General features: G+C 54.1%; 1 protein-coding gene across 1 annotated transcript; it reads right to left on the reverse strand.

Moving 5' to 3' along the window:
- Positions 1-880: 880 nt before the first annotated feature.
- On the reverse strand, positions 881-1,831 carry LOC142827348 (olfactory receptor 52B2-like). Its single transcript, XM_075922449.1, has one exon. The coding sequence runs from the start codon at positions 1,829-1,831 to the stop codon at positions 881-883; it is 951 nt and encodes a 316-aa protein (XP_075778564.1).
- Positions 1,832-12,563: the final 10,732 nt, after the last annotated feature.

Raw genomic sequence — 12,563 nt, forward strand, 5'->3', positions numbered from 1 at the left:
GTGGGGATAGGGAGGTGCTGAACCTGGGGGCTTATGTGGATGGGAGCTGAAAGTGCTGTTAAATCCAGCCCACGAAGTCCAAACACTCATGAAGGTACAGTGTGGCCTTAATCTCAAACCCAGCCTGCTGAGTCCAGGGACATAAAAGGGGTCAGCGTGTGAGTGCTGACTCCCCAGTCCTCTCAGACGTGCTCTGGTATTGGGGTGAGTGTCTGTGTGTGTTGCTAAAGTTTGATGAACCCCGTCCTGAGGAACCTAGTTCCTGCAGGAGAGCATCAGTGGGAGGGGGAATTGTCAGCAGGGAGAATTCAGCTCCATAGGAGCGCACAAGTAAGCACAAGCAGCACACGGATAGAATTGTTAACCTTCCCTAAGCCCCACAAGAGTAACCCTAATCAATGAGCGCACCCTGGAGTACTGGGCAAATCTGGTAAAACAGTGGCCAGTGTCCGGCACCCCAGAAGGAAAGAACAGGACAGGGAATGATCAAATGATCCATCCCCTGTCCGCCATTCCCATCTTCTGGCAAATGGCCACTGATGGACCCACCCTCCATGAATCTATCGAGATCCACCTTGAACCGTGTTATATTCTTGGTTTTCACAGCATTCTCTGCAAAGAATTCCACAGATCAACATCCTCTTGGCAAGAACCTAACTGGAGACGTTTATCAGCCACTCCCCCATTCCCCTCCAGCCTTCTCTTCTCAACAAGGGCCCTCGTAGATTCGTGGACCTGAACAAGTAACAACATTTCCAAGAAGCAGAAAAAGTCAGTTTTGCAACAGGGAGCTAATGTGTTAACGTCCATATCTCGGTGTCCAGAGGCCCTCTCCTTGCAATGTGGAAGAAGCCTGCTGGTAAGTCACATGGCTCCGGACTCAGCACCATTTCCCCTTCCGAGACAACACACAGCTCACTTGTTCCCGCAGCTGCTTGGTTTTCACCCCGTAAACAACAGGGTTTAGCATGGGGGGGACGAGCACGTAGAGATCAGCCAGCAGGATGTTGATGTGTCGTTGGATGTTCTGGCCAAAGCGGTGGAGTAGGAAACTGAAAAAGGCTGGGGTGTAAAATAAAAGGATGATACAAACATGGGAGCCGCAGGTGCCGAGAGTTTTGCGCTGGGCGTCTTTGGTGGGCAGCTTGAAGACAGCCCTGAGGATCAGCACATAAGACACAGCGATAAACACAGCGTCTAGCATAAGGGTTAACAAAGGGACTGTGAGGCCATACCAGATATTTGGGGTTATGTCCGCGCAGGCCAGCCTGGCCACCCCCATGTGCTCACAGAAGGAGTGGGGGATGACGTTGCTGGTGCAGAAGGGCAGCCGTTTGAGCAGAAAAACCGCTGGGACAATTACACAAAAGCTTCTAATGACAATGGCCATGGCTATTTTCCCGATCTTCTCATTCGTGAGGACAGTCGTGTACCTCAGGGGGTCGCAGACGGCGACGTACCGATCGAACCCCATGGCCAGCAGGATGCCCGACTCAACAACACCCGCAAAGTGCACAAAGAACACCTGGGTGAGGCAGGAACCGAAGGAAATGGCCTTGGGTCCAAACCAGAAGATGGCCAGCATGTTGGGCACGGTGCAGGTGGATAACAGCAAGTCGGCCACCGGCAGCATAGAGAGGAAAATGAACATGGGCTCGTGCAGCCTGCGCTGGGTGGCGATGAGCAGGAGGAGACCACAGTTCCCCAGAACAGCCACCGTGTACATCAGCGCGAAGGGGATGGAGATCCAGGGGTACCAGGGCTCCAGGCCCGGGATGCCGACCAGGACGAAGCTGAGGTGACTGAACGTTGTGCTGTTGGGCGTGGCCATGGGGCGCCGAGGGTTCCGCTTGGGCGCCGGGCCTGGCTGGAAGCAGAGACAAGGTCAGTGCCTGCTGGGCTCCCGCCCCCTCACACTCACTTCTCACTTCCCGCTCACGCCCTGCGCCCCTGGCTGAGAGCTGCACTCAGAGCTGCACAGGGCAGAGCTGGAGCCGGTGTCAGGGACCTGTCAGAAGCTCAGAGCTCAGAGGTGACCACTCGACAAACCAGCCACAGAGCAGGCAGGGCCGGGCGGAGAGTCTCAGAGAGCCCAGACCGTGTAGCTGGCCTCCCTCAGCTCCGGGACACACCCAGAAGCAACAACAGACTGTTCAGTTACTCAAGCTCTATGGTGATTTATTGCCCCAGCTCTGGCCCTGCTCCCTGCTTTGCCACTGAGAGACACTGAACCCCCTGGGAGCTGCAGAAGTCATGAACACAGCGACCACCCAGAGGTGCCTCAGTGCTGAAAGGGGCACTAATGGATTCGGAGCCTGGGGACACAGGACTGGGCCCAGGATCCCAGCGGTGGCCAGCGCGGCCCCAGACATGGCGGGGATAGAATCTCCCTGCGCCTACGGACAGTCCCCGGCCATAGAGCCACTCGAGCATGTTTGGCCCCAGCTCTGTGCTAGGGGCTCCTGTTCACCTAACCCCTGAGTCCTGGTCACGTCCAGTGACCCTGCAGCCTCCTGCAGCGCTGCTTGGCCGGCAGGGGGGATCCATCTTGCTAATCCTGCACCCAGCCCATGGGCTTCGCGGCAAATGAAATTCAGCCTCTCTCCTCCGGGAACTGGCCATTGCTCGTGTCACATTACCGAAATGGAGGGAAGCAGACAGATCGCTGCTGCACCCCGAGGTGGGGGTGTTGGCCCCAGAAATTGGTATGAAAGGGAGCCATGTGGGGTATTGAATGGGAGCTTGTTGTTTTCTGATCCTGTGTACACTGTTTATGTGAGTATATAATGTCTGTGTGTGTAGATCTGTAATCTGTGTGGAAGCTGAATATTTCTCTGAATGTGGTTAAGCATGGCTATGGACAGGCGGAGTAGTGAAGCCCTGTGGAACAATGGCACTTGATGGCCCAAGGACACACCTAAAGCAGGAGGGTGGACACCTAAGAGCGGCCAGCAGAGAGAGGCTGAGGACCAGGTGACCTGCTGCATACCAGAAGAGGCCAGGAAGGGGGTATAAAGAGGCCATGTGGTCGATGCCATTTTGTTCTCAGCTCAGCACTTCATCCCAGAGGCAGCACTGCAGGGATTGAAGAGCCCGGAAGACCTGTGAACCCATCCTGATCCTAGGATGTGCAACAAGAACTTTTAAACCAGCAGCTGCAACATCTCTGCTAGAGCCTGCATCGAGAACTGGGAGATTCGGTGCATGTAACGTACTGTACTTTAACAACCTTACTCTCATGCTTTTCTTTCTTGTAATAATAAACCTTTAGATATAGATTCTAAAGGATTGGCCCAGCGTGATTTGTGGGTAAGGTCCAGAGGGTAAATTGACCAGGGATCTGTGGCTGGTTTCTTGGAACCGGACAGAACTTGTTCAGGGTTGGTGGGATTGGGTGCTAGGACCCCCCACCTGTGTATGAGGCCCGGGGCCATCTGGGGCATGGATATTGCTGGGGTGTCGGAGGGGTTTTGCTCGGGAGGCTTCAGGCAGGTTGCTGAAGCGCTCTGTGGGACTGGTTTGTGGCCTGTGTGGAGAAGTCACCAGTTGGGGGCTGTAAGTAGCCCCGGATTCGAGCAGTTCGCCCTGAGCAGACGCCCTCAGCTGTGCCCAGACACGGCCCGGTCCGTCACAGCTCGGCAGAGGGGCCTGGGGCACGTTCTAAGCATTGGCTTTCATGAGTAAATTATTATGCGATTCCACCCTATGTGTGAGAGTGTCGGCCTGTCTGTCTCTGTGTGTCCGTCTGTCTGTCCGTTGGAGTACTGCTCTCAAGAGGTCAGACCTAGGAGCACCCAATGTGCTAGGCAGATACTTCCTATGCTCACTTCAAAGCAAGGTCAGAGCTTGGCTGTGCCTAGACCATGGGCTGAGCCTGGAATGGGGCTGGGTCTCAGCACGCCGCACAGGAAAGAGACACCCCCCCCTCCGCCGTCCCCTCTCCCCTCTGTCTGGGACTGTCCAGAGTCTCCTCCTCCCAGGACCCATTAGGCCCTTTGCTCTCTGGGGCTCACCTGCTGCCCTGGCGCAGGGAGGGGAACACCGGAGCTGTGGCTGCCAAGTTTGGAGACTCTGTGGGGCCAGCGTGTGCTCCGGGATCCATGGGACACGGCACCCAGACAGCCCCACTGTGTGATCCCGGGCAGCCTTTCCCCAGGCCCCCTGGGTCAGCCCAGCCCCCGGCAGCCCTGGCGCAGAGTTTGGGAACAGAGACGTTGGCTGCTGCATGAGAATTGCACCTTCCCTCCCAGCACAGAGTAACTACAGCGCGTCCGTCTGTCCCTGCCCGTCTGTCCATGCACCCGCCCTCTCATCCCCCTCCAGCCCTGCCCCCGTGTCTGTGTCCCGGACGTTCATTTGCATTTTGTAGCAGAGTCACTGGGGGCTCAGGGTAGGAAATTCTGGTGCCTCTGCCCGGCTCTGCTGGGCTCTCGAGCTGGGAAACAAAGACTTGTCTCCCCTCCAGCCGGGAGAGGAAGGATCCGTGGTGAGAGCCCTGAGGAGAACTGAGCAGGGTCCAACCTGGGGAGGTGCAGCGGGTTTATCCCTGCAGGATCAGGGCCAGGGAGACGCCAGCCCATGGGAAGGATCAGGGAATATCTTGGTGCCAATCCCAGGCTCACTGCTTCCAGCCTGTGCCCCTGGCATCCCACTCTGTGCATCCCCTGCCTTTCCTTCCCCTGTGGGCGCCATCCTGCTCCCCCCGACCTGCCCTCGCTCCCAGGGACACTAGGGGCTGTGGGGGGTTCCCCTGGACTGGGTCCTTGGTGAGCTCAGGTCCCACTGATGACACGAGAGGGCACCTTTCTCAGCAGGGGGGCAGCCGTGCGGGATCCCCCCCCCAAACACTCACCGGGCTCCTGCCCCAGCCGGGGATGAGGAGTCTCTGCCTGGGATCCAGGTGGGGAGCTGCAGGGGCAGGAACCGCACTGGCCGGGGCTCGGAGGCAGGGACATTTATCCTGCCTGCCTGGGAGTCCCAGCGGGGTCGGAGCCAGCAGGGAGCCCTGGGCACAGAGCAGTTTCCAGCTCAGCCGCAGGCAGGGGCAGGCTGGGGTCAGGGGATTTGTGTGTTTACAGGAGTGATAGTCCTGACGGCTTCGCCCTCGCAAGCCCAAACGCCCAGGCTGCGTGTTCTGTGCGGGGAGCCGGCAGCCCCCATGCACCCCCCCAGGATCACACAGCAATAGATCAGCAAACACAAACGGTCCCTCGAATTTCACAGAAATAGCTCAGTTTCAGAATCACTGGAATGAACTCACAGAGACACTGAGGCTCCGGCCCTTCCCCATCCCCATCACCCGGCTGCTTCCCACTCACTGGGCGAGGGGATTGGCCTCGTGCCCGGCCCATGGCCAGCACAGCCCTGTCCTCCTGGCCATCTGCAGTATCCCCAAGTCACTGCCCCCCCCCCACGGTTGCCAGGCAACGGGTTTTCGACTGGACGCATGGTGGGAAAGGGGACTCCCTTCGGGTCGTCCTTGGGCGGCAGCTGGAAGATGGACCTGAGGGTCGGAGCAGAAGAGACAGCGATGGAGGCAGCATCCTGCCTTCCGGACAGCAGGCCAGCTCTTAAGCCACGCGCCACGTTGGCTTTTATCCTCAAGCAGGAACATCTGGGCCAGGCAGGAGCTAAAGGGAATGTCCCCTGCCCAGCACCAGAATGCAGTCAGCATCCTGTGGGTGGTGTTAGTAGATAATCGCAGAGCAGCCACCGCTGATGTGGCAAAGAAAGAGATATCTCGCTCTCAGAAACTTGGCTGGATTACGATAAATAGCAGCACAAGGTTCCCTAACGGTGAACATAAGAGCGGCCGTACTGGGTCAGACCAAAGGTCCATCTAGCCCAGTGTCCCCTCTGCCAACAGTAGCCAAGGCCAGATGCGCCAGAGGGAGGGAACACAACAGGGAATCCTCATGTGATCCTTCTACTGTCACCCATTCCAGACAAACAGAGGCTAGAGACTCCACTCCTACCGATCCTGGCTAATAGCCATTGATGGACCTAACCTCCATGAATCTATCTAGCTCTTTTTTGAACACTTTTTAAGTCCTAGTCTTCACCACCTCCTCTGGCAAGGAGTTCCACAGGTTGACTGTGCGCTGCATGAAGCAAAACTTCATTTTGTTAATTTTAAACCTGCTGCCGATGAATTTCATTTGGTGACCCCTCGTTCTTATATTGTGGGAATAAGTAAATAACTTTTCTTTATTGACTTTTTCCACAACAATCATGATTTTATAGATATCTGTCATATCTCCCCTGTCTCCTCTTTTCTAAAAGTCCAAGTCTTTTTAATCTCTCGTCATATTGGACCCATTCCAGCCCCTCATCATTACTGTTGCCCTTTTCTAAACTTTTTATAAGGCCAAGATATCTTTTTTAAGATGAGGCAACCACATCTATATGCAGTATTCAAGATGTGGGTGTGCCATGGTTATATATAGAGGCATTAACTTATTCTCTGTCTTATTCTCTATGGCTACATCTACACTGGCATGATTTTCCAGAAATGCTTTTAATGGAAAAGCTTTCTGTGAAAAGCATTTTCGGAACAGAGTGTCTAGCTTGGCAGGATGCTTTTTCTCAAAAGCACTTTTTGCAGAAAAGCGTCCATGCCAATACAGATTCGCTTTTCCGCAAAAAAGCCCCGATCGCCATTTTCGGGATCGGGGCTTTTTTGAGGAAAACAAATCTGAGCTGTCTACACTGGCCCTTCTACACAAAAGTTTTTGCCCGAACGGGAGCAGCATAGTATTTCCGCAAACTCACTGACAATCTTACATGAGATCGTCAGTGCTTTTGCGGAAATTCAAGTGGCCAGTGTAGACAGCTGGAAAGTTTTTCCGGAAAAGTGGCTGATTTTCGAGAAAAACTGGCCAGTCTAGGCACAGCCTATCCCTTTTCTAATGATTCCTCACATTCAGTTTGCTTTTTTTGACTTCTGCTGCACATGGAGGGTATGTCTGCACTACAGCACTAATTTAAACTAGCTTAATTCGAATTAGTTAATTCGAACTAAGCTAATTCGAACTAGTGCATCAAGACCTAAAAAGTAATTTGAATTAGCATTTTGCTAATTCGAACTAGCATGTCCACATTGAGTGGCCTCTGAACTGAGGTTAAGGCTGGCCGGAAGCAGTGCCGGCAGGGCATCAGGTTAGGACTTAGAGTATGGAGCTGCTGCCTCAGGCTAGCCGAGGGCTGTGCTTAAAGGGTCCCAACCCCCACCTCGGACAGACAGTTCTCAGAGGTTCCCCACTCGCTTGTCTAACTCGATGAGGGACAGCAAAGCAGTCCTGGCTTGGAGTGCCCTGAATGCCCACACTCGGCACATCACAGCACTCGGCCATCAGCCCGGCTGCACTTGCCGCAGGCTGCCATCCGGGGGGGCGGGGTCAATCGGAGGGCTGCAGGAGAGCTTCCACCCCAAAGAGCTCGCAGAGCCACCCCAGTCTTCCCATCGGGGGCTCATACTCCATTCCTCCGTCACCTCCTTCCACTTACCCCTCCTTAGCCCCCCTTCCTGATGTACAAAATAAAGGACACGTGTGTTCAAAAATAGAAACTCTCTTTATTGAACAAAACTCGGGGAGACTGGGAAAAGGAGGTGGGAGAGGGGAGGGCAACTAAAATGATCAGAGGTTTGGAACAGGTCCCATATGAGGAAAGGCTAAAGAGACTGGGACATTTTAGCTTAGGAAAGATGAGACTGAGGGGGGATAAGATAGAGGTCTATAAAAGCATGAGTGGTGTGGAAAGGGGGCATAAAGAAAAGTTCTTCATTAGTTCCCATAATAGAAGGACTAGAGGACACCAAATGATATGAATAGGTAGCAGGCTTCAAACTAATAACAGAAAGTTCTTCTTCACAAAGCAAATAGTCTACCTGTGGAACTCCTTGCTGCAGGAGGATGTGAAGGCTAGAACTATAAAAGAGTTTAAAGAGAAGTTAGATAAATTCATGGAGGTTGGGTCCATGGAGTGCTATTAGCCAGGAGGTAGAATTGGTGTCCCTGGCCTCTCTTTGTGGAAGGCTGGAGATGGATGACACGAGACAAATGGCTTTGTCATTGTCTTCAGTCCATCCCCTCCAGGGTACCTAGTGTGGGCTGCTGTCGGCAGAGAGGCTACTAGGCTAGATGGACCTTTGGTCTGACCCAGGACGGCCGTTCTTATGTTTTTATGTTCTAAGCTCAGGGTCGGGGTCTCACTCGACCACCCTGATTTTCATGCACACCTGCTCCTGGGTGGCCAGGCTGGCAGCTCTCCTGCCCTAGACGGCCACTTTCCTGTGCCTAGTGCGGAGGTCGTGGATGAGGTCCACGATGTCTGCACTAGACCAGGAGGGCGCGCGCCTCTTGCAGACCCGGGCAGGCTCCTGGGAGCCGCCAGCCTGGTCCCGGGAAGAGGCGGAGGGCTGGGTGTCAGCGGGTGGTTGGCTCGAGCCGTGCCAGATGCAGGGTCTGCTGTCTGGGTGCTGGCAGGCTTGCACCTGGCACGGGCACCATAGCCAGCCTGTGCCCCTTTAAGGGCTCTGGGGCCAGGAGGGGAGCAGAAGAGGTTCCCTGGTGGTGCCCAGAGTGGCCACCAGGGCAAGCTGGGGAGGGCTAGCCTCCCACTAGTTCAAATTAAGTGGCTACACGGCCCTTATTTCGAACTACTTAATTCGAACTTGGCGTTAGTCCTCGTAGAATGAGGTTTACCTAGTTCGAATTAAGCGCTTCGCTAGTTCAAATTAAGTTCGAACTAGCAGAGCGCTAGTGTAGCGCCTATCAAATTAATTCGAACTAACGTCTGTTAGTTCGAATTAACTTTGTAGTGTAGACATACCCAGAGTGGATGTTTTCAGAGAACTATCCAGAATGACTTTGTCTTGAGTAGTTGTAGCCAAATGAATCCCCATCACACTGTATGCGCAGGGGGGTTATATTTCCAATGTGCATTACGTTGCATTGATCCACATTCCATTCCATGTGTGGGATAATGCGCCTGGAGGAAAGGGGGGTGGGGAGCCGGATGGGCGACTCCTCCGTGCCAGGGACACCGACCGGGGGAACGTTCCCCTGGAGTCTGCGATGGGCAGCGGCCACGGGGGCCTTTGGTCTGTTCAGTGTCCAGTGAGGAAGAGGGAAAGGGCCCTGCCTTCGCCGGGTGAGGGGCCACTCAGGAGGGTCTCAGCGGCGGCAGGGGGTTCCCACCACGGCGCGTGACACAACGTGGGGATCGGTGTCGGTCTCTGCGGTGCCTCGGGGCTCTGGGGGTTCTGAGTGTTCAGTGAGGGGCACTGGGCTGTGTTATTCTTAGCAACCACAAGGAGCATGGAGCGTTGGTTGGAAATGTTTCAGGCCCCCCGGAGGTGGGTCCATTTCTCGCTCACCCCCCAGAGTGTTCTGGGCCTTGTTGAATGTCGTGGAACCTTCCAGACTTTCTGAGAATTACGTTTTCCATCAACCTCCTGGGACCAAGTCTGCCAGGCCCCCGGGGGTCCGCTTGGGGTGGGGGTTCACCAGTCCCTCAGTGGGATGTGAGAGCAAAGGGACGTGAGAGCCCAGCTGCCATGTTGTGAACTTGGTTTTATTGTGTGACTGTGAAGGTGCGCGGGTGCTGGGGGCGCTCCAGGTTTGGAAGGAGCCACTGATAAAGCGCGTTCTACTTCAGAGCTTGGAAAGGCAAGAATTGAAGTGTAAGACTAGGATCACCGTTGTCGGACTGGCCCTGCCGTAACACTGTCCTGCCGGCCCACCCCACGCTGGGCGCACTTCCCTGCGTCTGGTGGGACAATTCAGTCCTTCTTCAACTGAAATAGTTTCTAAAAGCTTCGAGGAAACAGGGATTTTGCATTTGCTGAGCTATGGCCGGGATCAACAGCTTTACTGCTCCTCGTGCAAATGCACACTTTTAATGGTGTACGCGAACGCATCCAAGCATGAGATATGGACAAACTGGTAAATAGGATGAAGTTTAATAAGGACAAATACAAAGTACTCCACTTGGGAAGGAAGAATCCGTTTCACACATAGGGTATGTCTACACAACAAAGTTAGTTCGAACTAACAGACGTTAGTTCGAACTAACTTTCATAGGCGCTACACTAGCGCTCCGTTAGTTCGAATTAGCTTAGTTCGAATTAACCAATTCGAACTAAGTTAGTTCGAATTAACGTTGTAGTGTAGACGTACCCGTACAGACTGGGAAGTGACAGTCTAGGAAGGCGTACTGCAGAAAGGGATCTAGGGATCATACTGGACCACAAGCTAAATATGACTCAACGATGTGACGCTGTTGCAAAAAAAGCAAACATGATTCTGGGCTGCATTAACAGGATGTTGTGAGCAAGACACAAGAAGTCATTCTTCTGCTCTGATCTGCGCTGATTAGGCCTCAGTTGGAGTATTGTGTTTAGTTCTGGGCACCACATATCAAAAAAGATGAGGAGAAAGTGGAGAGAAGAGCAACAAGAATGATAAAAGGTCTAAAGAACATGACGTATGAAGGAAGACTGAAAGAATTGGGCTTGTTTAGTTGGAAAAGAGAAGATTGAGAGGGGATATGATATCGGTTTTCAGGTATTTATAAGGGTGTCACAAGGAGGAGGAAGACAAATTGGTTCTCCTTGGCCTCTGAGGATAGGACAGGAAGAAATGGGCTTAAACTGCAGCAAGGGAGGTTTAGGTTGGACATTAAGAAAAACTTCCTACCTGTCAAAGTGGTTGGACACTGGAATACGTTTCCTAGGGAGGTTGTGGAATCTCCATCTCAGGAGATATTTAAGACTAGGTTAAGTATCAGAGGGGTAGCCGTGTTAGTCTGAATCTGCAAAAGCGGCGAGGCGTCCTGGGAACACTTCAGTCTCCCTGGACACACAATTGCAGATCTAAAGGTGGCCATTCTGCAGCAAAAAAACTTCAGGACCAGACTTCAAAGAGAAAGTGCTGAGCTGCAGTTCATCTTCAACCTTGACACAATCAACTCAGGATTAAACAAAGACTGTGAATGGCTCGCTAACTACAAAAGCAGCTTCTCCTCTCTCGGAATTCACACCTCCAGATCAGCTGCTAGAAGTGGGCCTCATCTTCCCCGATTGGATCCACCTCGTCATCTCCAGCCGGATTCTGGCCTGCATATTGATTCCTGCATCTGGAAATTTCCACTCCATGCATCTGACGAAGTGGGTCTTTGCCGACGAAAACTTATGCTCCTACACTTCAGTAAGACTAGGTTAGACAGACATCTCTCAGGGATGGTCTAGATGGTGCTTGGTCCTGCCGTGAGGGCAGGGGACTAGACTCGATGACCTCTCGAGGTCCCTTCCAGTTCTAGTATTCTATGATTCTATGAAAAGTTGAGCAAATGGGGGGGAGGGCACCGAAGATGCTACTTGCCCGGGTGCCATTTGGTCAGGGGCTGGGCCTGGTCACATTGACCGGAGCGGAGACATGGGGATGTTTATTCCGCTGGCATGGGCATCCCCGATGAGAGAGGGGCTCAGCCCACAGGGAGCCCCAGTGACAGGGTCAGCTGCTGTCTCACCCTGCCCCCAGTGGCTTCACTGGCCAATGAAAGCAAATTCAACGTGGAGCCCTGCCCTTTGAGCTGTGAGGGGAGACGAGCCCAGGAGAGGGGCTGGGCGGGGAGGCCGAAGGGCGCCTAGCGACAGGGCAAGGAGAAGGGATTCCTTTCCGTGGCGAGGGGCAAGAAACAGGCCCGGCCCCTTCAGCAGATCAGTGCTCAGCACTGCAGAGAGTGGGGGGGGGGTAACTTGCTAACTCACTGGCCACCGTCTGTAGCACCACCGAGCAGGACAAGCGATGAGTCACTATGCAAAGAGGGTCTCAACCTGTCTTACCAGCCACCCCCCATGGAGAGGAACAAAGGGAGGTGGATTCTGCCCCTGGCCGGGGGGCAGGGCTGGAGGAGAGTTAGTTAGTTTCTGTCTGGGAGGATGGAGGAAGCAGCCTCAGCAACAGGCTGGGGGGTTTAGAAGCTGAGACCCCCCACCCCCATATCAAGGAGGGGCTGAGGCATCCTAGGCTTGCCCTGTAACCTGCTGACATCTGTGTTGTGCTGTATCCTGGAGAAGCAATAAACCACCTCTACTCTACCGGCTGGTGGAGTCTGTTCGTGCCATTTCGGGGTGCAGGAGACGGGGGACCCCAACGCACCGTCACAGAGACGTCAGGCTCAAGGGGTCTCGCCAGGTCATATCGTTCAGCCCCGGCGCTGAGGCAAGGCCAGTGAAACCGATCCCGCCCTGAGCCCAGCCCGGTCTCACATCTCTCCAGTGACGGGGGTTCCACAGCCTCCCTGGGCCCCGTGTCGGTGTCAGCTACTCTGAACGACGGAAAGGTTTTCCTAAGAGCTGCCCCCAAGCTCCCTGCCCCCCATTAATCCCTTGCTTCGTGCCCTGCAGTCATTGGGCAAGGAGAACAATTGGAACATGCACAGGAACGGCCACACAGGGTCAGAACAAAGGGCCACCTAGCCCAGTGTCCTCTAATTTGACAGTGGCCAGTGTCAGGTACCCCAGAGGGAATGAACAGCACTGGGAATCATCAAATGAT

Source organism: Pelodiscus sinensis, chromosome 1, assembly GCF_049634645.1.
Source record: "Pelodiscus sinensis isolate JC-2024 chromosome 1, ASM4963464v1, whole genome shotgun sequence".
NCBI classification, from domain to species: domain Eukaryota; kingdom Metazoa; phylum Chordata; order Testudines; family Trionychidae; genus Pelodiscus; species Pelodiscus sinensis.